The 26,951-nt window shown below is 42.6% G+C and overlaps 1 protein-coding gene across 1 annotated transcript in view; it reads left to right on the top strand.

Moving 5' to 3' along the window:
* The window catches only part of LOC139812236 (uncharacterized), a 535,555-nt gene that overhangs the window by 402,324 nt on the left and 106,280 nt on the right, over positions 1-26,951 (top strand). Inside the window, exons 10-11 of the mRNA XM_071776921.1 lie at positions 10,604-10,825; positions 16,701-16,749. Coding sequence (XP_071633022.1) covers positions 10,604-10,606 — 3 coding nt within the window. The 3' untranslated portion in view covers positions 10,607-10,825; positions 16,701-16,749. The remainder of the gene's footprint in view (positions 1-10,603; positions 10,826-16,700; positions 16,750-26,951) is intronic.

Raw genomic sequence — 26,951 nt, 5'->3', positions numbered from 1 at the left:
ACCGGTCCCTCCGCGTGTCCTCTTTCGCGCGCCTCCTCCGCGCGCGTCTATGTGTACGTATACATATACGTATGCATATATACACGTGCACATATGTGTGCATGGAAATGCGTATTATCGAGGATATACGTGTGGCGCGCGCGCTCACCCTTGTCGGCTCTTTATAAATAGCGACTTTGATATCCAGTCGCGCCTTCACGGGGGATGATCCCACCCCTTCGCGGGCTACGTAAGCGGGAGAGAAAATGCTGAGTCCGTTAAAAATTAAAGAGTCGGCGTTACGCGCTCATGGCTCAACGTGATATCATGTTGACCAACGCCCTTTAGTCAGTCGTGCAGATCCATACGTGCGTGGAAACATCCTGTAATATGCACAGTATCTGCACTTTGGGATTAATCTCGTCCTTCCATATTTTTCCGCGATAAAAAAGTAGGACGCCGCGAAACGAACCTGTGTCTCGAAAAAAAATGGAGAAAATGCGCACTTCTTTTGAAACCGTTGCGTTCCCTTCGTGTCAACTTGCAAAGGAATATTAAAGGAAGGTATTATTAAAAAAGTATCCAGAAGTTATTTTAATAAAGTAGCGACTAATGAAAGTGAATTAATAAAAAGAAATCGATCTATATTCTATCAATATATTAGACCTAAGGTTGTATATGTAATATATGTATCTTCTTGTTTTGGAGATTATATTATAACGGAGCGTGCTCTTGGTATATTCTGTCGTATACCGTAGGGAGGCTAACAATAAGACAAAAAACGGCCGAACCCTTCATTTGCGGCTTAGCATTAATCCTTTCCGCGAAACGAACGCTTTATCGGGCCGTGTACTTGGTTTGTTCTACGGATAAATATGGTCCCAAAGGCAAATGGGATAAATCTGAATAACACGTATCAAGCGACGCCTATGGCATCCCTTGATAAGGGTGCGAAGGGGCCGGTGAATGATTAGAGATATTAATATTGCGTGGTAGAAGGGTGCAAACTACCAAAGTCCTGTGCGAAGGATGATCTGTATATACTCGCGCACAGATCGATACGTGGGCTACTGCTGATTACTGTACGTATTTATGTATCTAATATTATTATTTATGCGTATAATAGTGTTTATCGATGAATATTTTACATTTACAAATGCATCAGACGGTTGGCAGAAACATTCTCGGTAATAATTTATTGAGGCAACTCGCAAAGAAATTCTAGTACACGCGTTGTACTAGAAAATATTGTACATATAACTCGTGCTTCATCGGAAGGTATATTATATCTATAAAATGTCAGCGATTATTAGCAAAATGTCATATAATTACGCTTAATCTTGCATCAATAAAACCGCAACTGGTGGTCATATTTCGCAAGAGTTATCGCCTTCGGTCTGCCACTATAATCGTAGGAATGGTGCCGCTAGGAAACGCAGTGCCACTTCCGCGCGTTGTACAAAGCCTCGTAATTCAAATACCTAACCGCCGTTTAAATCTTTTATCGTTGTAAACGCGCGAACGTCTATCGTGACTCACGTGCAACACGCTCGACGGCATTTCTGATTTATTTGGATAAGTTACCAGGACACATCATCCCTCGCCGGTACCCTTTCCCTGTTTACAGTATACCCCCCGCAGCTCCGGCGTCCTGCTTCGACTTTGATAACCGTACGATAGTTGCTTTTCGCTCGTGGGGCGGCGGCGGCGGTGGATAGGGAGCCCGGCGGTTTATCTTCGATTACGTAGCAGCGTCTTGGCGCTCGGTTTCTTGGCCTTGGATTTATGGCGAGCGATTTGTCGGTAGCGCGAGATTAGGATTAGTTTGCGCAGTCCCGTGGTCGCGTTTGTTTGCGATCCGACACGCCGCGTTTCGCTCGCGGAGATCGAGATCTGTGGCTGCGAGACATCCGCGAGTGATCTAAGAAACGCTCGGTCAATACAGCGAAAAATTGATATTAGACAACGTAAATCAATCTGCAATATTTAACAGATTTTCTGGGAAATGTATAGTACCATGTTTTATATATAAATAATATATAAAGTAGCCACTTTGCGCTAATACAGAAATTAACCGATATTTTGTGAAGATTCTCTTAAAGATAAAATTCTGTATGCACGAGATAATAAAGTTTAGAATACGATATCAGAAGTAAATAAGCCGATACAGCCTTTGTTTATTAAACTCACGCTCTAAATAATATGGTTTTTTAAACGCTACGAAAGTGTCGGACATTTAATCTTACGTCGGGAATGCATTTCATTGTAGCAAACGATTACGGCGATCCCCGTTGGATCTGTCTCATCACAGAAGGATCCCTGATCCCAATGCTTGACTCGTTGACGAGATTGATCGTTCTTCAACGACAACCGTCACCGCGTGGAACAACGAAGACCCTTTTCCTACTGTGAACGTACCGGCAACGGTGCACCATACATCATCGGGATTGAAACATTTCCTTATTATTACCGTCGCGGGCATAGATTAATTCCATGGTATTACAATCGCCCATGCTCCACTAATATCCGTTGAAGCAGCACCATGACGTTGGTTCGACCGACTGTCACGGGGCATTTACCGTCTTTGTTCGAATTAGACGACGTACACTCTTTGTTTGCTCTGTCGAATAAATATGGGTATGATGATATTATTTGTAACATACATATATTTTTGCTACGTGAAAATATCGATAGCGATTGAGTTACAAGAAATGTGTTCAGAGAAAAACAGAGATCACGTTTACCTGTATATATTAAATAGCATAATATTAGATATATGAATAATTATAAAATTATATAATGCAGAATATATGTAAATTTTTTCAAGATATGATTGATTAATATGTTCTTCAAGTAATCCATTATCAAAATGTATGAGAAAATTGCATCAGAAAAGAAAACGATAATCGAGAACATTTGAATAGAAAACTCTGAACTCTAATAAAAATTAGCAATATTTTTATCAACGGATAGTATAACAGTTGTAACATTTAAAGAATTTATTCGGCATGCATTTCATTGCATGCGTCACGCATAAAAGTTCAAAATAGAACGTGGAAAATGAGACGCGGCCATAAGACGTTGCAGATAGACATTTAATACTAATTTTATACCAGCGAGAATCTTATATGTAATATCAGGGAAACTGATTTATATCGTTTTTGTGAAATGGCATCGTTACTGCCCGACACTGAAAATTAATGTCGAGCAACAGTCGACGTGCATGATGTGCGCTTAAATCTATTCCTATGATACTCCAGATAACTCATCCGATGCGACGCTAAGTTTCAAAGTCCATTGACTTCATTCATAAAAATAAGTTTATATTTGATCCTTGACTATCGGACAGATACAAAGGAATTACTTTACGACGCAGCAGGGGCAAATTACAAATTATAAAGTGTATACGTAATATGAAAAAAAAGAGTAGCTGACAGCTCTGTTCCCTGGTTCTCCTACTATTCGCAGCGCATAAAATATTAAAAAAGTGCTACGTTATATTACATGACACGAGGTAATATCGGAGCATGGATAAAACGCAATAATGCAGAATATCGTACGTACTGCTATCAAGTTGAAGATCTCAGTCAATGTGCACGTGTGAAACCGTGAACATGAGAGCCAGGAATGCTGATCTACGAGTTTGTGGCATACAATATATATACATCTCTCTCTCTTTCTCTCTCTTCACTTTTAAACCATTATACGTGCACTTTAAGCTTACAGTTGATAAAAAGCTCAGTAAAATTTACTTTTTGTTGTGTAAACTCGGATAGTAATTGTGACTATATCGATTTGTCACAAAATTGTTTGACCGCACATTTAATTCATTCAGTTTTTTCTACATAGTTTGACAAAATGATCGAGGAGACAAATAGAAAGAAATGACTCTTGATACTCCTATATTTAATTAATTTTTAGTAACATTATAAGTATTAATTTTTTTTCTGTAGCAAATAAATATTTTTAATGTTATCATAACACTGTGAAATTTAAATCTTATTCTTCAACATTTTAAAGCAACTTTTTCTGATTTTTTTCCTTTTCTTCTTTTAAATAAATTCCGTGATATTAAACACTTATTTAAAATTGTTAATCTTTAACACATTTCTCCTAAGTATTTCGAATTGGTATTTAGCTATATGATGAATGCTTGGCCTCGAGAAGTCGCCCTTAAATGTCTTTGCGAAGACTGCACTCTCCCCCTCCCCCCCATTCCGCTTGGTCTCTCTTTCTTTGTATCTCGGTCTGTTGCACCTCCTCTCTTTCCCGTTCTCGCATGCTACTCGGTTAATCTCGTAAATTGCCGTCGCCCAGGGTTGACGGGAATATTTACTGGAATCTAAGTTTATAATTACCGAGAAATCCAACGCCGCGAATATACGTATCGGACGTAGCCCTACCAATCTCGTTATAAACTAGGATCGTACTCGGGTGCCTTCTTCCTCGTTTCTGTCACCTCTTTCCACCTCTCGCACCCCCTGCTCGATCCCCGCCTCCGGTTGACGTGTCCCTCGGCCCCTCCGCTCCCGCTCGCGTATTACGAATCGCCTTCTATGTCAAGCACGGCGAATTAATGCGCGTAATATGTTGGCCGCGGGCACGTTTACGGGTTTTACGTTCCTTCTGGTATAACTTAAAACCAGCTCGATGTGTCGCGGATGCACAGATACCCTGGACGTTAAGAAATTGTCGCACCGATTCTACGATTGCATCTTACTCCTTGTTCTTCTCCCCTGTCTTTTTTCCCCTCGATTCTTCGATATCTTCGATGAGAGCTCCTTGCTCCTGTCTTATTATTTTCCTTCACTAAGATCACTGGATTTTGTATTCCTTACTAATCATCTAAAATGTGAATTGTTTTAATCATATTAAATGCAGCATAAACGTTGAAATTACATTTTAAATCCGGGATTTTTTAAATATTATTATTACTGCTACTTTACTGAAAGTTGATAAGATGCGAAGTTAATAACAGGTATTAATTGTTAAAATTACTAATTGGAATTGAAATGTTTTCATTTTTATAACTCGTGTTTGTCGACACATCGGACATATAGAATAGATTGTCGCAGTAATTTTTTCTTGCCATTTTTGCCTAATCTTTTTTAAATCTTTATTTTTTTATTTTTCTTTCGTTTATACCGGTCTTCTTCTTTCGCGATTTTTCTTCGCTTTCGCAAGCGCAACCATTGTTTTTTTTGCGTTTTACGTTGACAACGTTGAATATAAAGCGGCGCTGCTTCTGGTAATCAGCTTTCGATTATTTATTGCTGTATTAATCCGGGAATAGGTACCGATCGGGCACCCAATTTGTAATCGTTAACTGAACCTGATCCCCGAGTCTTTAGCCGCTGCCACCGACCGGTAAGGTCGCTCGGTAAGCATATCTACGTAATGTAGAAGTTACTTGCTCATGATCCAGATGAAACATCGCCCGTTGCCGCAGTGTTACAGATCGGTTCGGCCGCGGTAGCGGCGATTATATACGGCGCGACGCATTTTATGGGCCTTCCAGGTAATGCTTGCAATAATTAAGGATAACAGATGATCCGCGCCGGCGGAGTTTATTTCAATTCCTACAAGCCGAATTGTCGTTCACAAAGTAGCAAAAGTGCGTTCACGATTCATTAATCGCTTACAGTTTGCGGGAAGCATAATTACATATGAACACGATTTCATATATTCGCATTTAAATTATCGTCTAGTAACACGTTCCACATGCGTTTGATTAGTTCATAATTTGCTGGACCGTCTTCTCTTTAATTATACAACGAAGTCTTGCCCGTCTTTGTTATCCATCACGCTTGTGACTCTTTGCTATTCGGAAAGAGCCTTAAAAATGTTCACGGTGATTTCAATCGTTTCTCATCTCTAAGACGTTATTATACCATTAGAAATGCACCCGATTAATACACCCGTCAAGCAGTCTCGCTGATTCGTTTATCGCTCATCGTTCATACGTCGTTCGAAAAGATAGCTGAAGTCTATCAACCAGCTGGTCGTGCACCCAATCAAATCTCGATGTCTCTCACGCGGTCAATCTTGGAGGTTTCTTAAAATATCGTTCGTTGGCATATGCCTTTTCCCCTTCTACGGCTACGCGAGTTCGTTTAGGTGGGCCCCGGCGATGATATATCGGCTATTACCCTGAGCGCAACACCTGTTAATGCGTTTCTCTTCGGGCCCGACACCTGACTCTGGCGCACCGCGGTACCCCATTCAGCGATCTCGGGACGTTTTGCTCTGCAGCTACTATTCTCAATAAGAATATCGCAGCGGGAGCGACCGCGGGATTAGTCCCGACTACACGTTTTACGCGACCGCATGCGCGTGCGAACTTTCCACTCCGGATCTCCTGAGTTGACTTCCTATACGAACTATACTTGGTATACTTGATACACGTCTTTCAAATTGAACTAAGAAGATGCGAATCGAGAATTAATATAATTAATATAGCGATTACGTCGTTTAATTTAAATATCATGTATGTAATAATAAAAATAACACTGCGGTGATACTCATTAAAAAATAAATATGAAAGTGTAGATTGCACTGTATGTTAATAATGCTGTTAAATGTAATATGAAGAGTGCTTCGAGCCGCAGATGACATGGTTATAAATCACTGATACTTGGAAATGGAATTCAGACGATAAGGTATTTTCCGTATTTGAAAACTCATCGAGTTGCCGCGAATAAAATACAACGTTAATACTTTCTCGTCCATACGGCGGAGATAGAAACGGAGAAGAGGGAAGTTTAATACCTTCTTAAATATTCCTTCCATTCTTTCCCCTCCCTCCATTCATTCATCCGCCGTGGTAGATCTTTGCCTCTCTTTCTCTCTTTCTCTCTTTCTCTCTTTCTCCCCCGTGGTCTTTGCTTTCTTGGCGTTTAGTCGCTTCGTCTCTCTCCACTTCGAGCCGGGTATTAGGACGAGGATAGTATTCTTAAAGGTAGAAACAAATAATACGATTACGTTCCGTTTCCGTTTATTAAAGAAACAAGATATCGTCGTTGTCTGGCGGATGATTCCAAGCCTCGAAGCCGAGTCTTCCTACCGGTAAGAACATCGTTTCTTCTCCTTTATCTCCGGCCACTTCTGAGCAGCATTCGATACCGAAACTCGATATTAAAACTTGACGCGGGAATTATCTCCGCCCTCTGGATTGTACTTACGCGAATGTACGTCTGACATTGGCAAACCGTATAAGCCCGTTTGTAATCAGGCCGAGTTTCAACGATTTCCTGTATCATCTTAGTGTCATCTGAAGCTCTGTATATCGATATAATTATCGAAGGAAACTGTGAGTGTACAGAAAGAGACCAAATATGTACATATACATTATAGCTAGATGTAATAATTAATTATTTTGCCCATTAAATGGATGGCCCATACAATAAGCTGGGTATTAGTTAAATTTTCAAGTTGCTAACGTACTATAAAATGTACTATAAAAAATGCGAAGTATTCATTTTTTATTCCTATATTTCTTAGTTATAAAAAATTGTAAAGTTTTAATAAAATATTCACTGGACGTAAAGCGTTCTGCATTAAAAACAGACATTCTTCATAACACCGCGAGATTTTTATACATATCGTGCCACTAAAAGTCGCGGTGTTTTCGATGCGATGCAAGAAAGATTTTCAATTTTATTGGTCTCTTTGGACCGTGGACATGGTCGGCGAATCTCTTCGCGTTTCTCTTTATACGACCCATCGTTGCGCGGCTCCTGGATTGTTACAGTTCGTTTTGATGCGCGGAGGTGACTCGACTAATTTATTCGAAGCTCGGACGTGCACTGGCGGAGACGCGCAAACCGTAGTTGCGGATCAGAGAGAAAGAAGCCTCCCTGCCTGGGTGGTGTGCAAGTGTAGCGAGCAGCTCGTTGAAAGAGCAGCGCGACTGGTCCAATGAAAGGGCAGTTGGTAAACGGCGAAGCTGATATTCTAACTCACAGCACGCGTGCAGCACGCGCGGATATATAGAGACACGCGCCAACGCATTCTAATTATCATGTGCATAATGGTGGCCGCTAGCCAAGCCTCAGAAATACATCAGAGAGTGTCCTACTATAGATAGATGTGCCCATGTGGATCTCACAGAAACGGCGAAGGAATCTGGGCGAACTCCTCCGCTGCGACTGATCGTTTATCGAGAACGAAACACGAGCGATCATTCGATCATTTTTGTTCTGATCACGATCTCGTGAGAATCTATGACGATTAAGTATGAAAGAACGCATCGAGATATGCACGCGATCAAAAAATTATATTAGATGCGCGTATGACCGTATAAATAATTATCCTTATGAAATATTCTATAGATTATGAGTTATACGAATTGACATATATTATCATGTTCATTCATTCGAAATCATATACGCAATTTAATATTATCCTTTGTTGAGCTGACATATATCTTTCTTTGCGGGGAAATACTCCGGGAACATCACGAGATACGCTCGAGGCCAAACCATTAATGGCTCTCGAGTGTTCATCAATGGATCGGTAGTGAGCACAGAAAATCAGCCAGCGTCAAGCCGTTCAGGCCAAATGACTGCTCGTTTCTCCTGGTACAATGACATTTTTTTCTCCTAACCCGAGGACAATCTCAGGTACGTTTCTCCATCTCTTCACCTCGCCCTCTTTATTTCTCCTTCTTCTACGAACCATACGTCATCGAAGCCTTTCGTGCGTCGCCGTCGTCGAACAAGAGGAAACCGACTGGCATTCAGTCGACGACGGGGCACATATAGACGAGGGGTCCCTTCTTCTTCTTCTTTCCCCACCGGCAGTGCTATTGCTCGAAAGAGGCCCCGGTTTCGCGTCTCATTTTTTTCAAGCGAGCCGATCTTCAATCTTCGAGCTGCAGCCGCGCCGGCCATTGCCGGACCGGAGTGATAGATGTGGAAATAATTATAGGCGAACGCTCACGCGCTCTCGCGCAACAAGAGTAAAAACCATGTCAAATTTCGTTGCTCGGTAATGACTTTTGACCATGCAACAGAAAAAGGTCCCCGCTCGCGCTGTTCTCTACCCGACGATTCGACGATCGTTTGTGTCGTACGGCGTTGGCGATACGAACGCTTCAGGATCAACGCGAGGTCAAGACGAGCTTTCGATTTTTCGCTTGACTATTGTGCTTTGATTATTTCTTGTTTAGTCTTTTGATTCCAATTTTTTATATTTTGTCGCTCATATACGTTTATTGTAATTGACAACAATAGTTATTTTTTAAATTTTCTACTGCGCAAAATTTTACTTTGCTAAATCGAAATTTTTCACGACTCTACATAGCTCGTCTCATTTGCTAGAAAATAGGTTGATGAAATCTCGCAAAAAACTGTAGACACGAAGCTCATTGAACGATGAAGACGGATAGCTTCCGAGAATCGAGAAGGTCGCCCGAGCAGGTCGATCTAAATCAAAGATCCCGCGAATCCTCCAGAGTGATCCCTCCATCGAAGGTCGCGGGGAGACCTTCGTCGGTACCTCATAGGACTCCGTTCTCTGGTGCCGACTAATGCACCGGCGTGCCCTGGGGCACAGTAATGCCTAATTAATCCAATTAATCTGAGGCCCCGGCATAAATGACCTCCGTGAGGACCTCAAAGACGCAGCGACCGCCGTCGCCCTGCGCCGCTGCGTGATGGACCGGGCCGATCTAACATTCCGAGAAATTAACGATTACCGGTGATTTATACAAATTCATATTTTAAATTATTGGCCGTCATTAGCGTGCGTCGGGGTATTAGTTCTCGGTGACGTGTAAAAGGCTTCATCCCGCCCGCTCCGCTACCATCAGCCACAGCCACGATCCTACGCCGTCTTCCTCCGTCTTATTTCGCCTCCTTCAGCTTCGATCATCCTTCCACCACGTGGACCTCGAAACAGCATATATAGTATCCGCTCGATTCGTCCGGATCCCGTCTGTGCTCTCTCGTGCGCTCGAATATATTATCGTTTTGTTCCCGCGGGAGCGAGAGAGAATACGGTACGAAGCGAAAGGGGTACGGGGACGAGGGAAAGAGAATGTAAGAGAGAAAGAGAGAGAGAGAGAGAGAGAGAGAGAAACGCGAGAGAGCGCAGCCAGGCCGGGCTGGTTGTCATTGGCTCATTTGTTAGACGCCATCCAAAGCATGCGGGGCCTTGATTTAGTGCCTCCACCTCAAACCGCGCACATATATACCCCGAGAGATATCTACCGCGGCGCCCTTCATCGAAGAGACAAAGACACGAATTCTCTCAACCGCTCCAAGTGCGCAAGTTCATGACCCCCTTCGCATTCGTCCTCTCCGTCCTCCTCGCGGCTTTCTTCGCTGTCGCTTACTCCCTTTTCTGCCTTTTGTCGATGGTCTCCTTTCGGCGTAGCTTCGCCGCCTCTTGTACGAAAAGAGTCTCGCCGAAACGCGTTTCGTCAATGTTAATCCAGTGACCGCGGAATGTCGAAGCGGTCTTTTCTGGATTAATTTTATAATGACAAGCGATAGCTAATGTAATCTTCGCAGTATCGAATGAAAGAATATAAAAATATGTGTATAATGATATTTTTTCTTGTAATAATATTTAACTATTACCAATATTACCAATATAATTTACGTGAAATTTTTTTTTACAGTGAATCTACAAGAATTGTATATCTCCCCGGAACTGGCGGAGGAGGGAATCGGGCAAAAGGGATCTCGAAAGTGACGCTTTTACAAAGATGACTTTACTTGGACCTCCATCAGGCATGTGATACTCGCACGCACACGTAAACGCACATCGGACGTAGTACACACCGGAGGCCCCACCACCCCCTTCTATAAGCCGCGCGCACGTCGACTATAATTATCCTCAGGTAATCACGACCCACACCACTGTCTTTCAATGGGCGCTCACCGCAGTCCGGCCACTGTATTCCGCAAAATTAGTATTTCCATTCCCCGTGGAAGAGAATCGAACGGAGATCGCAGAAGGAAGGGACAGAGATGGAGACAGAAAAAAGGAAGAGACTTCCGGCGACCGCTGGTTGGTCCTCGATTGAACGTCCCCCGCTCTCACCCCCTTTCTACCTAGCGTAACCCCTTCATCCCCGCTTACCGCCATCCGCGGACGTGTTTATTTTTGCAATTTGCTCGAAGACCGACAATTAGATTTCCTGGGGTCGTTCGGCTACCGTATAAGTGTAAGGCTCAGGAGATCAGGCCTTGATCCGGGGCGGCCCAAACGGCCCGCAAATGCGTTCCCGGGGGAATGGCCGCGGGGACCACCTACACCTGCCTCGTATAATTCCGCTTTCTCTTATCTCATTTCTTCCACGCTGTCCGAACAAGTTCGGCTAAATATGCACGGCGCCTTCATCTATTATCTCTGACGATTGCGCCGTAAAAGATAGGATCCGGTGTCTCTGTCAATCTTTTATGATTCTGTAAGTATTATCTCGAAGAAATTTCGGTCAAGTGTTTTCGTCAATTAGTACGGAGAACTTAATAGTAGTCCGAAACGTTGGATTCGATTTAGTCTTGCTTTGAATGTCGATGTGACTTAGAAGAACACTTCAATAATCGATGGGAAATTGAAAAGAAGGAAGCGATTAAAGAAAAAAAAAGAAGAAGCGCGCCTGTGTTCAAGGAATCGTAAATACCCCGATCCCCGGCAATAAGAATTTATTGCGGCCGCCTTTGATGAGTAGCCGCCAGTTTTTGGATTCGGGGAAGGGTCATTTTTGATATCACGAAGCTACGTTAATTGTTGCACTACTAAGACGGTCCGTATCCGAGGGAGGGAGTGGAGGGAAGGTGTTGAAGGAGGATGAAGCAAACTGGGAAAGAGGAGGCAATGCTGGTCGCGGAGGTGGCGCAGAGTGAAGGTTGAGGAGAGGATGAAGTGGAGATATAATTGCTACATCCTCTTAAGTCACGTGCCACTCACGTGGTTCCCAACTGCGAGTGCGAACGACCGACTGACTCCCTATAGCTTCGAGAAGCAGCGCTTAGATACGTTTGTATCATGACGTCTCTCTTTCCGCATTATGATTGATCATCCAGTGACGGGGCGCGCGGGTTATCTTGAATTAATAGACAGTCAGGTCCAGTGGCATTACGTACTTTTTTTTTTGGTAGTCACCTGCCATAATTAAATTAGAATATACGAGATATTAAGGAGAATTAGAAATTAATATTTAATTACAGTTGGATCACGCGCTCGCGCAAGAGCGATATAACGAGAACACGGTTCGACTCGGTTCTATCAGTGGTAGGATTCGAGCAGAGATCGGCCATTAATTTCCTTTCGGGAGAAAAACCAAGTCGAGCTAATGGGAGCTACGGTCTAATGCCTCCTGCTGTGTCTCCCAGAGGCCTTTCTTTTGCTCCGCTCTTCTACTAATGGCCACTCTTTGATGACAAATATCGGCCGAAAGAAAATATATAAATTACTTCGAGGAAGCTGCTCCCTGTTGGTGACGCCCACCAGTCGCATATCAATAACACTGTCGAATCTTCAAGAAGAATACCAGTTTTCATTGAATACTTCTCAGCACCATGGAACTTAAAGAACATTCATTTTTTTGCCTGTAGATCGGTTCTAATGATTGAATGTTGTGCATAACATCTCATTAATAGATTCGAATTAATATTCAGAAATTGTGTTCTCAGTACGGTTAATCAACTTAATTTTGAAAATCAGAACGACTGGACACACAAGACATTCGCGCAAATAATAATGACATTGATGCGTGACAGGCAACGATGTATCAAATCTGTTTTCGCGAAGGCTCTCTCAGTGACAGTTACGCCGGAATCATCCATAATTCTTTACAAGAACAAATTGCGCTGGAAGCTTCTTTTCTCGTCATGACTGCACTTCACCACGACAGCAGATTCGATAGTTACATATATATATATATATATATATATATATATATATATAAAATGTGTATGTATGTTTGTGTTATATATATTGTATACACACACACACACACACACACAATATGCCATACTTTGACAGATATAAAAACATCGGAGAGCCTTGATAAATTGCCTGCGAGAAAAAGCATTGGGCACTCGAGGCTCTTCGGTGGCGCGAGAAGGGCGCAAGGAAAGACAGAAATGAGAGTTGCTGCGGGAGAAGGGGGGGAAACAGAGGGTGTCAACCAAGTACGGGTGACAAAGAGGGAGCGAGAGGCGTTAAGGACAGGATACATCCCAGACTGGTTCCGGTATTGTTCGCGCTAATAGCGCCAAGATACAACAGTACCCTCCCTGGCGATCCACCCGAACCACCCCCAACGACAGAGACGTTCGTTCGAATAAGCGACGGTCTGTACAAGCTTCGATTATCTTGATCTGGAGAGCGTCAATGCGGCGGAAACGAGAAACAGGAAGGGCCTGGCAGCTGCTGAACGGAAGCGTCGACGTGGTCAAAGTGGCCGTCTAAGTGCTCGATGTATTTATACGTATAGCTTGCACCGCGCCGACGTATCGGCGAAGTTTTCTCCGCTATGTCCGTTAAGAGATGTTATATTGATAGTTACATTTATAAATTAAAAGATAAAAATCTATCTTTTTTATTTTATTTATTAGCTATTAATTCATTATTTTTGACACTTTCATCAAAACTGAATAATCTTTTAGCCATATTTATTTCATCAATTTTTTTCTTTTTACATACACAGGTAATATATTGTAATATATAAGTTACATATTTCTTGATAAAAAAGATTAATAGGTAAAAATGTTATTTGTAAGAAAACATAAGTACAAACATCCGATTCGTTGAATACATATGTGTATATAGCAACCATTAAAATATCTTTTGATAGTTTTAGGTCATCTTGCATATTCCGCAGATCTACTTTTTTATTCATTTGGTCGTTTTGTTGATGAGTGATGCCGTTTAGAGTTTCGAGGCTACGATACGCCTTTATCGATAAACCAGTTCGATCGTGAAAGCGTGTGTGCAGCGTGTGCCTACCCACCGCAGAATAACATCTTCTCCGTAGATTGGACCGCGGCTACGAGGCTGTATACATAACCCTGAGTAGCCGATGCGGAATGGACGAGCTTGGATGTTAACGAGACACGCTACTGCTTATTAATTCCTTCGAGCTGTACTATTTGTATCTCATTGGGAGTTTACGCTACTTTGTTTGCATGCCAATAATGCAGCATGCTGCTTTTTATGTTATCTTATATACTATCGAGTCAGACGGTGCGTAAATTGTCTTAATTGGTGTATTAATATTGCACCATTATTATACGAGTAGTTAATGTGTGCAACTCTATTATGTATATAATTACAATTTAAATTACGCCTTGGGAAAAGTGTTTGTATGTTAACATATATGTAAGATACCCAATCGGTATTTGGGATAGTATATCGTCGATCAATATGTAATATATATATGTCGACTATAATTCCTTTCTGATAAAGACATTAATCTCCAAATGCTGATGTAGCTAGTCGCACGGATATAAAGAATAATTGTCGCGTGGATTCGAACGGAGGGGGAATACCCTGGGCAAGCTGTATAAACGTACGGAAAACGTTTTTTTCGCGTGTCGAGATATAATTTCAATAAATCAGGGATAAGTGGTGCAGGGGAGAAAGGCCACGGATTCGGTGTTACCACGGCTGAGGAACGCGGTCGACGATGTGCCGGATTAATTTATCGCCGCACCATCGCGTATAGGTACGTGTGGCTGGCGACACATTTATTTTTACCGACTTTCGCGGTACGGTGCGGCGATTGGATGAGGCCTACGGGAATATTTCTTGATTTCGGGACGTAGTTCGGTGTACGATGTTCCTCGCAATATAATCGCGGTTTATGTCCCGGTCCAATTTTCACAGGTTGTCCGCCTTTATTCCGTATTATTATCCCGAAAGTAATATTCCGAAAGACACATCGCCTTCGCTAAGCGAATTCTCCCTCATATCGGTTTTATTTTCATTTAAATGAGGTTCATGAATAAATTTATTTACATTAGGTTTATTGTCTCAGGTTTTTTATAACTATTTGTCGTCAGACAATAATTAATCTTTTTTAATATACGAAATAGATAATTTCAGTGGTTATCGAAAAGTTCTTGCATGGAGAAAATCAATCAAAAATCAATTTGCGGAGACTGGAAATAGAATCGTCTCATAAATGAGTCAATTTGCTAGAATTACGTTACTACGTGTCAGTAAATTTATTGTATAACAGCCTGTTATTTCTTCGCGTTACATCACGATCTAAGATTACTCGATAATTGTCTTTATGTCTTCAATTCTTAGCATAAAATTTCAAGTGTTACAGTCGGCAATATCTTGGCTGTTCTTGACGTGACAGCGATAGAATAAAATTCTAATGATTCTGGCAAACAAACAGATATTTACGGTCTCCTTTCGCTGTAACGTGAAAACTTCGTTATAAGCGTAGGATTGCTTAATATCGACGTCAGTCGCGCTTATACGGTTCTCCATAATGTAGGCACTTCCACGAGTCTCTCGGTCATATTAACGGAAGATATGGCCGCACTCGCTATCAGGAATCTCTCGTTGACACTTGATGCGCCTGTGACATACCACGTTGTTAGCATTTCTGTTAGCACTCTTCGCATGTGTCAGTCTAATACTCGAACGGTACATGCGCTGCATACAGCAACGCGGAACGCTTTCTCTCTTCAATACTATATTTTAATATACCTGCACATTATAGATGATCATGTTTTGACTTGTCGCCGATGAATTTACTAACAGCATCATTAATGCCCATTTCTACCAATGTAGATTAACTTTAATCTTGGTTTAATTTACTTTCTATCTTTTTCTAACTTTTAGAACTAGGAAAAGATGACAGGTAAGTTAAACCAAGATTAAAATTAACCTGCGTTGATAGAAATGGACATAAGCATATTTTTTATAAGTATTATTTTCGTAAATATAAGATTCTTGACACTCGTATAAGCAGAAACGAATAATTAATATGTTCAATAAATAACGTATCATCTCTCGCCGCGGTGAGTTACGCGTGAAGTTGGCCGCGCGATTTTGAATTTCGCTTTCGCTCCGTCGCGGTCGGTCTACTGGTCGCGTCGCGTCGCTCCGCCCGCGCTCCGCGAGACGTATTTTGCGGGTATCTCGGCGTCATGTACTCCGCTCGTATTCTCGTCGCGTTGTTCTTCCATCGAAACGTAATATACGGTGCACGTCGCGTGCGATTGACGCCGGGAGTGTCGCGTAGAGTGTCGTTTCGATGATCGGAGCACGTACATACAATCGGAGTCAACCGTGGCCCCGCGGCGGGGGCCGCGGGTGAGTGTACCTAACCTAACCTCGGAGCGCCGCGCGAAACCACTGTCCAGCGCGTCCGACGGCGCACGGTCACCGTGTCTCAATAATCGTCGGCATCGGCGCGTGATCGTAATAAATGTCGTCTTTGCGAGTGAGTGCCCGAGTGCCACGAGAACCAGCAACGACGGAGAGAGGAGGAGGAGGCCTGGGGTGGCATCGGGCGGCAGCGGAGCAACCGTAGGGTGAATAACTTGTTATTCACTTGCTACTCGTTTACTGTTTACTCACGCGACCGCGAGCGATTAATCCTTCCCCGAAAATTATATATAATTGTTCTATCAAATATCTCTACTTAAAAAAAAAGAGCGAAAAGTTTAATGCGATAACGAGCGTTTTCGAAGAATTGGTTATTTCGAGCGACGTTGTAATCTTGTATATTTGTGTTTTTTTTACAGATGAACGTGATCGTGTCACAACAACTCCACTGTTGCGCATCGTGTCCATGTGAGTTTAATTACTTTTTTTATTTTAACATGTTGATATGTGTATATTCGATCTATGAAAAAATCTCGTATCAAGATCGTGAATAGTTAAACGTGAATTTGAAATTAGCAGCAGCTTTTAATAAGAGAAAAGGTGTGTATATATAAATTTACAGTTTTTTTTAGTAATGTATCTATCTACAGCCTGTCCCCATAGAAAAGTAGAATTAGTAGAAAGTGCCTCGTCAAGAATGCGCTGCTATATAGATCGTTTCGTGCAACTAAGGCAAAGAGAGGAATCGCTAGAAGGGCCATCACGGAATCGCGGAATATATTACCGCTATTAGTCGCAATGCATAAATTCGATCGTAATATCGGGTTGTATGAATTAACGTTTATTGATCACGAGCTCCGCGGGCCGTAACTTCCACCATTTTATTGCATATGGAAAAAGCTGGGGAATATCTCGATTCGCAATGTCGTAAGTCGAAGGAAAGACCGAGCGAAAGAGGAAATGAACCGCGGTGCCGCGGTGAGTTGGCGTAGGGGCAGGGGCAGGGGAAACGCGAATCGAGTAAAGAATGTTTACAACGTATCTCGCGGCAATAATGTAGCGTACGGTATAAGCTCATGCGAGATATTTAGTCGGATATCGTGGCGCCACGCCACCCAGGGGACCCCCTCATTATTTGCTGCCAGGATGAGCCTTTATTAGCAGTTATCCCGTTCGGTCTCGAATCTATACGTTCGCATATCCATAAATTCGCGTTTACGGTGACCGTATCTTATGCAAATGAGACGATTTAATCCGCCGGATATTTCAGGGCATTTTTAATAACCCTCCCCTCCCCTCCCTACCCATCTCACCTCCTGGCATCCCCCGCCGTCTCCCTCTGTTGCTCCCCCCCCCCCATCACCCTACGGGGTCCACCGATCGTTTCGTCGTACCTCGCGAGCGATCAATTAATGCCGATTCATCGTCTTTGGCCTCTCGATCGCGCTCGGGCCTGGCTCTTCTGGCTTTCGTCCATGTCTTCAAGTTTAAAAAGAAGAAACCTATATAAATGATGACTTTAATTAAGTCTCTGTTATTAATTTTCTACGTCTCCGAGAGACCTCATGTTTTTATAGTATCGCATGATCCATAACTTCGCTTTACCCATAAATAAAATAGTAGATTATTTTTTGTATTTTTTTGTACCAGCAGTAACCAATTAAATACTATGTCTGACAAATTATGCAAAGAGCTAAGAAGTAATCGAAGTATAATAATATAATTGCTGACTATATCAGTGAAATAATCATTATTATATAAAAATATAGCGCGTTTGCCATACCATATTTGTTGATTGAACTATCCCGAGTATTTTTGGTTATAGATCATATCAGTCTGTTATATAAAGCGCGCTCTAGAATCATTGTACGCGGTGGATCGGCCAGGGTAGAGAAGCAATTTCGCCCGATGTTTCAACCCGGTAAAGTGCGATAATAAGCCCGCGGGCAGTCGGTGAGAATCTGCAATTCGCTCCACTCAAATTGAATACTACGTAGGCGGAATCTGGACTCCCCTGCCGTGGGTTAAGCTAAGATCAGCGATCTGTGATATAGCTACGCTTTGCGGCCATTTGCCGAGGCATTTGTCCATTTGGCTCGAATGCGATTGTCGAATTCCACTCTTAGCGAATATTGAATTTTTTTTGCATTGAATGAAAGCTTGACGTTATTTTCGAGTTCATCTCCGTGCAGCCGTGCGAGGATGACAGTTATCGATTGCGCGCGATTTCTCATTCTTGGACGGATGTTGGCGAGATCAGTTTTGCGGCCGCGAAACGAACCGCAACCTTCGGGGCGACAGCTTGAAAAAGGTCGTCCAGGCGGTGCGGGCGCGTGGCTTTGACCGAAAATAATAAGTAAGCTTTTGAACTTTGACCGCGACGTGCGCCTGTCGAGAGACAAAAGGCAAAGTAATCGTAGCTTGAAATTATAATATAAACGGCCAACCGTAGTCGCGGACAGTGCGTCCCTCCGTTCTGCCTCCTCGGTTCCCCGTTCTCGTCGTCCCACATGATTCGTAGTATAATAAGTAAGTCGCCGCGGGGGTAATTTGCAATGTTTAAGAGCTCATCCAATTATCCAGGACAGAACTCGCCCTCGTCGTGGTCGTTGTTGACACGGCCCGCGATCTCTAAATGTATCCGTCGACCGTCTAATACGTGTAAACACAGTAGACTGTCATGCGTGATATCCGCGAAAATTATTGACAAAACACCTGGTTGAATGTTACGTTACATTCATGAAAGCTGCTTTGACTGGAAAATTGCAATAAATTTATAAAAAATATAATAAAGAATGTGTTTTGTATCTCTGCAATTTGAATATAATCGAGTTATAATATTTACCATTTAAAAACAGTAGGGGTAGAGAATGTTTGCATTTTTTTAAGTTTTAGTTATAAACAGAAGATATGACGTGAGATTTTTTTCAATCAATCTATTCCGCTTGCCTGAAATATTGAGGAAATGACGATAGCATGACGGTTAGGTCGCATCTCACGGAACCATCCGCGCGTACAGAATCATGTTTATCTTGTCGTCGCGCAGCGCGCCGCTGTAATCATCGCCGACGTGAGACGTCTTAACCAGACTCGGTGTCAAAGTAACATATGTAAAATACCTATTTCCACGTACGTGCGCATACGCATTACGTGCAAAGGTGGAGATATCACACGCTGCGCGAAAGCTCGTTTGCGTTAGCCCGTGGACAGAGCGAGAAGGATACAGAGAGAGAGAGAAAGAAGGAAAGTGGAGAAAGAGGACGTTGTGTCACTCAGGATATTACCTAAGACTGAAAAAATCCAGGACGAAAGCAAAGTGGACTGCCCCAAGGTGGAACAAAGAGTCCGCCAGCGCCTCGTTACGTTCTATCTTAAACGATGAACCCGAAGGCGTCGCTCGACTATGCAATTAACGGCGAATATCATTACGGTAGAAATGTCCCCTCTCGATCTCCTAGCGCATTGTCATACGCATTGTCGTGAAATAAGTCGAAATAAGGACAAATATGGCTAACGTTCAGTTAATGCAGTTTTGTAATTATTTTCTAACGTAATTATTTTCCACTTTACGTGGGAAATTAGAATATTGAGATTTCTTACAAAACTTGTATATAAAAAAGTGTTATAGATATTTTCATTGATATTGATTCAAGTGAAATTAATAATTGATATCAAAGCGCTGATTATCCGGGGACTCGGATTCGTGGTAGCGTCCTAACTTATATAAAGCTGAATGATCGCCGAAGGGTGGCATCGAAAGTGCGCGCGTATCTCGCAATTAGCTACCCTCAGTACGCAGCCGTCCACGACGGTGTGCCTGTAAGATAACAGTCCTTTGAAGCTTTGATGCAGAAGGAGTGACCTCTGTTTCCTCCACCGGAAAGGAAAGGGCGGCCGGTAGCCGAAGCGGCAGCGTATTTAGCGCGTGTGGATTTACCTATGGTGTCCCGATGTGTGTGCGGCGTTGCGAGGGGATAGGGGGACAGAGAGAGAGAGAGAGGAGATAGAGAACGGAGTCAGAGAGGGCCGTTGAAGCTGGAGCACAAATCAATTAGTGGGGGGCCTCGGGCTCTTTGGGCTGTGGAACCTACCCTTCCGCCGGCAACCCCCGACGTGCCCTTCCTCCCTTCCACGTCGCCGCGGAGTTAGCCCAGGCTCTCTTTGTCTGCGTCGCTTCTCGGCGTCTGCCTTCGTCTTCCTCGACCGTAGCCGTAGTAGCCGCACCGAATACAGATTGCGTTTCAATCTATACGCTAACGAGTGTTTAGTGTTTACCGAACCGCGAGCCGACCGCCTTTGCTTTGGCCACAATTTCCGCGTCCCTATGTACAATAAACGAGGAGACTATACAGCTACAGCGCAGTCCCGCTGAGTATAATCGCGCGGCGAACACCCTGAGATCGTTCGACTTCCGCAAAAGAACATAAAGCTACCGAATGACATTGCAGAAACATATCGTACGCTCGTACTATATCTGTATTCAGTTTTAATAAGACGTTTTGCGAGCTTTGATGCGTTTCTAAGACTGACGAAAAGATCGCCATGGATTATCATATTTTGTAATACGCGACAAATGTTTCTATTAAAAAGTTGTGTATTACAATGAAACAGACCGTAAAGAAGTCGGGTCAGAACGGTCAACAAAGTAACAAATGATGTAACCCTAATGCCACTCTCGATTTACCGGCCGTTCATTTCCCTATCCGAACGCATCCCGCGCGTCCCATCGACCGTGCTTTATAAATTCCCGAAAGCTGTGATCAATAACATACGTCGCGGGAACGCGCATAGGCAGTTAGATGAATGCGTGCCGCTCGCATTTAATTACAGAAGTATTTTATCGGTACAAAAGCCATTGGTTGTCCGTCCGTCCGCCCGTCCGTCCATCGGCCCGGTATTTCGGGCGCAACAACATCGGCCGAACCCGATGGCCGGTACCATCGACCGCGCGCAGACCCGTACATCCAGCGGTCCCCGAATATTTATGGGGGCCAAAGTCAAATTAGTGGCGTACCGCGTGCACCTTTTGATTAAGTATCTGTTAACTAAAGGTAATACTTAATAAAGTAACGCTGATTTAGTGCGGGGTAGGGAAGCGCGGCATCGACCCATCGTTCGTTTTCCCATTCAAAATAAAAATGAGATATTTATGGGCCCACGGTGGGTCCCGTGAGCGCGAAAGAGCGAGCGAGCGAGCGAGCGAGTTCTCGGGTTGCGGCGATACGCCGATGGTGTTCGAAGGGTTTGCCGCATCGGTAAAATGTGTATGTATACCTGTCGCGCGCGAACTCTGCGAGTGTGTGCCGCCTCTATTTCTTCGTTTCTCATGTTCTTCTTTTGGTCTCGCGCGCGTCTGTAACGATTATTGGTGGACACGATACGAGACCCGCGGATAATTTGTACTCGATCGACGATCTTCGGCCGCTACCATTGATATTTCGCAGCCCGCATTTAAAATGCCAAATGCTCAGTTCTGCCAAAGGAATTCGAAGAGTTAAAATAATGGACGACATTGGGAAAAGTATAGAATATCGTTGGAGAAGGCAGTAATCAATTAGATAAAATTTTATAGAGGTTTCAATTCGACTTGTTTTGACATTGAAATTTCAATTTGTCGTCACCTTGTGACTTAGAGTATTATTACTCTTTGTGGCATTGCTTTCGCTTTTCTCCCTTCTTTATCCGATATTTCTTTTTCTTTTCGAATTCTCGCGACGTGCAAGTATTCTTGACAAATAAGCCCACCGTGTCGACGCGGGATGGAGAACGAGCGAATAGCTTCGCGACCGGGCGTCAGAATCAAGATTATGACAAGACCACGCGTATAAATTTGAAATTTAAGAGAATTTTACCTTTATCCGGCCGCCTCCTCGTCGAAACGCCGGTTTGATGTAAATCACCGTGATATGCGGGTTCGCCCAAAATTCCCGGCTAATCTCGAAATCAAACGGCCAGGAAGGACATAAAAATGCTTTATCGCTGGCGACCGAAATGCACCAAAACTCCCGCCCTGGTCCGGGCCACCCCTCACCTTTTGATCGTCCGCTTCGAGATGGTGTATCATGCAGCATCGTGATGCATCGTGCATCTTCTCATCGCGGAGAGCGCGCATTGTTTGTTTGCAATTCTCTTTTTAAAACTTAGATCACGTGGATCTTCTACTTTTGCAATCAGAAATAAATTTTGATTTTAAGTTCCGTTTATTAACCAAGTTAAATATTGAAGATATATTCCATCTATTAATGAACCAAATTATACATATATTAAAGACACCTAGTTTATTATTATCATTCTGTAACTATGATTATTATTACAAACGCTTATTCGCAAGAAGAAGAGGAAGCTGAATGATTTATTAAATGTAATTTTAAGTTTCGCAAAGGAATGAGATCGAATGGCATTACGCGGTATAAGCTTGATATGGGGTATAGGATTGTATCGAGGGGATTCTCTGTCTTGATATAGACCACCATGGGTGTGCTGGGCCCAACCAGTAGGCCTTAAATCGTCTTCGCACCGGGGGAGCGACCGGTACCCTCAGTATCACCTAAAATATCCACGACCTAAGGTATCCCGATCGAACGTGTGTACGCTATACTCTTCCCCGTCACGGGAATCGATATCGTTCCTTAAATCATTTCAGAACCTAGAAATGGCGTGATATGGCTGGATTTCCAGATAATACAGACTTCTTACGGGAAGAGACTACAGACTAACCGGATAGTCCAATAACTCAATCTGGATTCGTCAAATCATTTAAATTTGAAATATTTGAGCTATTCGAATCGATAGAATCCGGATATTAGCTAATAATTCACTGTATTGTTTCTATTTTATAATAGAAAATTATGACGTTTATATGAAACATTACAAGAAGTGAACTCTCTACTTATATACGTACTTATATACATGCACAGAAAGAATTGTTTTATTGAAAAAATGGTTTTATTGAGCTATATAAAAATTAGGTCAGATACGGATCTAAAAATAATTATATTAATCACCTAAATGATTATATTGAAGGCTCAAGCTGGTTGCTAAAATATCAAAATTTTTTGCAGCATTATTATTATGTTTGAGCGTCCAATATAATTATTTAGATGATTTAACATAATTATTTTCAGATCTGTACTTAGTAAAATTTTTAGATATTTCAACAAAACCGTGAAAAGTAATAGGAAAAACTTTATACGTAATAATGTATTTAAATGTGCATGTGTGTACGGACGAACACAGATATATGAAAAATTATATAAAATATTTGTATTTTTGTAATTGCCGTATTTAATACTTAGATGCATTTGATATTTAATGCACCTGCTTGTTTTGCGTCGATGCTCACACATTCAACGCTTCGCCCGGCTGACGGATTTGGAGAGAGTAATTTGATCGTCGTATAGATACGATACGCACCAGCACGTCGAGTTGGGCGTCGAAAAAAGTTATTGCACTTTACGATCGGGCTCGATTTCTCGAAATAAGATTCTACGGCGCGTTATCCAGGCGCGTCGCGCGCACGATCGAACTCGAATTCGACGGTGGACCACGAAAGCCGGGCCTCGAAGGGAGATACGTGGATCAGGTGGCGTTCAGGAATGCGAAAGACTTTGACGTGAAATATAAGGTAGTAGCGATCCGGGCTCACTGACAACGACAAAGCAGAGCTGCAAAGCAACCTAGGTCCCGATTCTTTCTCCATTCCGAGAATAAATTCCGCCGACCGTCAACGGTCTTTAACTGTTTTAAAATATCAGTATCGAATATCCACATGAATAGTGGGATTTCGAACGCGAAATTCCCGATGTTCGCAGAATTTTGCCAAGTGATATATAGCGACGCGAGATATCGATTAATGAAACTGCGTAATAAAATTTATAGCTTTGCCTAAAAAAGATACGAATTAAATACTTTTTATATCACGTATAATTAATATTGAGATTATTATAAAGAAGTTTTAAGGTTTTCTTTGCATTATTACGACTTCTTTCTGTGAAAGTGTCAGAAAGATATACTATGAGTATAATCCAGTTATTTTTATAGTGTATTAATATTTTTAACGACTTTCAAATAATGTTTGTCTCATGCGACAAACAACACGATTTTCAAAGACCCACATTAAATACAGGGATAGGACGTTATTTTAAGGCGGGCGGGCCCGTGCGCGGGAAGCTTTTCACTCGTAAAAAGTGCGAAACGACGGCGAAATTGCGAAATTGCGGTAGCGGTATCGAACGGGTCCATTGTGCTGTGAATCGACAAATTGCTTTTCATTGCCGCGATGTAATCACGGATTCAGGTGTCGCCCTCATTACCGACACGGCCGATGGGTGGGTTCACGAGGGCGTAACTGGAAAGGGTAAACGGGGGTGGATGCGGGGAAGTGAAGTAACGCGGTAGCAGCAAATTGAGGTTTTGAGGGGGAAAAAAAAGAAACATTCGCCAGCGCCGTCGGTTCGCTAAAGGGAAACCCATTGATTTCCTTCATTCAGCACGGCGCGATAATTAAATGCATTTTATACAGTTCTTCGGCGCGGCCCGGCATAACGTCGAGTAATTAATAGACATTTAAACTTTTTAATAACGAACGCTTTTACGCGTGCGGCAGCCGGGCTTCCTCGTAATTATGGCCAGTGAATGGATCTGTTGCATTTGACTTTTAATGCCGGCGGATCAAGCGGTCGCGGATGACGCACTTCGCGACACTTATCAACTCGCGCTAATGACGGGCCAAATTTTGGTAGCACGAGCCAGGCACGCTTTTTTTTCTCTGTCACGTGTGTGTGTGGATAAGCACTGAGAAATAACTCAGGATCGCGATGTTCTTATACAGCTACGGGCTCTAATGGCATACTTCTGAACAGTTAAATAGTTAAATAATAATAATTAAAATAATTGAACGGAAATACAATCATCAAATGAGTTAATTTGAAACCTGTTTTAGATTCTACTATTTATATTGTCAGACTAATTGGCTTAACTACCCGCGTCTCGACCATGAAATGTTTATTACCCCTCAATTTTTGTCGAAAGAGGATTTATCAAATAATAGGAAGATAATTAAAATTTCTCAAGACGCTGATCGCCTCGAGATAACTCAAAGTTTCGTTCGACGAATCTACACGTAGCATCCAAAGGACTTGAGTCCGCACCACTATGCGTGTACACAGCGTGCACCCACACGCGCGGCCAATAACATATATCTTGAGTGTGCACCGTCCAAGAAGCAGAAACTCCAGAAGTGTCACCGAGAGCGAACTTAGGTCGCTCGACCTGGGGGTTCGAGAACGATACCGCTTACACATTGTTGACCCGCGGCTGATATATCGCCTCCTCCACAAGGCGAGAGAGAGGTTCTCAGTCCCCTCTATCGAGCCATCGATGCCATACATCTTGGTTCAGAGTCTCAGGCAGGATCTTAAAAGCCGTGATATGGATACGGCGTGAAATCTCACTGCGCCGCGTCCGATGGCTTTCCTAGAGCCAAGCCGATCCTTCTCCTTTGAGATCGATCTTGTATTTACTTCCGAGAAAGATTTCCTATCTGTATGTGCTTCGTTACTACGTCTCGAATAGAACGATCTTGAGAATGATCACAGTTGTGGATAATCACCTTCGGTTTTTATTACACACATTCGCGGTATTAAGAAAATCATGTAATCTTGATAAGTAATTTTAAATTGTATCGCAGAAAAAACTGATGCATCTATATTTATTATTGTGTCACTGTATCAAGTGCTATATACAATTTTATATTATGCAAAATTTATGGAGCACATTTATAATAATCATTGCAAACATTCAATAATTTACTCATCTACACGATTGGGCTTTAAAAATTTGTACAACGATTTAGAAAATCCTTAAACTTTGGTACGCCTTTGAAATATCTTACTGCAACTGGTAAGTAGCAGCTTGCGAGCTTACGACCTCCCTCGGCGAGAACACGTAGGGAAAGTTGCGCGCAATTGGCCGATCATTAAATTGAGAACCAATATTGGCAAGGTTCTGCCGCGCAGCTGCCAGGAACATAAACATACGAGACTCGTATACCTCGTCGGAGAGCCGGCACCGATATACGTGCATACGTATACACCGTAATATATACATACACAACGGGCGTATGGTGTAAAAGCGGGACGTGGCCGTGCGCGCGGTGTAAAGCACTAATTTGTAACCAAGTTGTCGCCCTGGTTTGACACTGCAGTAAATACGAGGGTGATAGCGTTGTATATCACTAGCCCACCACCACCACACTACCGTCTACCGTCGCAATACCACGCCGAATACTGCACGGTCGTAAGATCATGGCGAACCGGGTTGGTGGATCGCCCAATGCATTCGTCGTTTACGTATCTTTTTTTTCTGAAATATGCACGCCGGGTGACACGTAAGCCGTCATGCAATCTTTCTTAAATGCGAAATTAAAATTGAGAAAATATTTAATTTTCTCACATTATCTTTGAAACAAAAACAGTAAAACGAATTGAAGATGAAGGGACGAACATCTTATATCTGAAATATGAAATTTCCTTCTAGATAATAATATGTAAAAAAATTTAGACGTATTTTTTCAGAAAAGTCAGGTTTTTAAGTTTAAAAATAATTCAAACTAAAATAAATATTAAGAATCCGAATTGGCTATCGCGATTATTGAACGAATTATACGAATC

The sequence above is a fragment of the Temnothorax longispinosus genome, chromosome 4 (assembly GCF_030848805.1).
Source record: "Temnothorax longispinosus isolate EJ_2023e chromosome 4, Tlon_JGU_v1, whole genome shotgun sequence".
NCBI lineage: Eukaryota > Metazoa > Arthropoda > Insecta > Hymenoptera > Formicidae > Temnothorax > Temnothorax longispinosus.
Note: the sequence above shows the minus strand (reverse complement) of the source record. Positions and strands in the feature narration are given on the sequence as shown.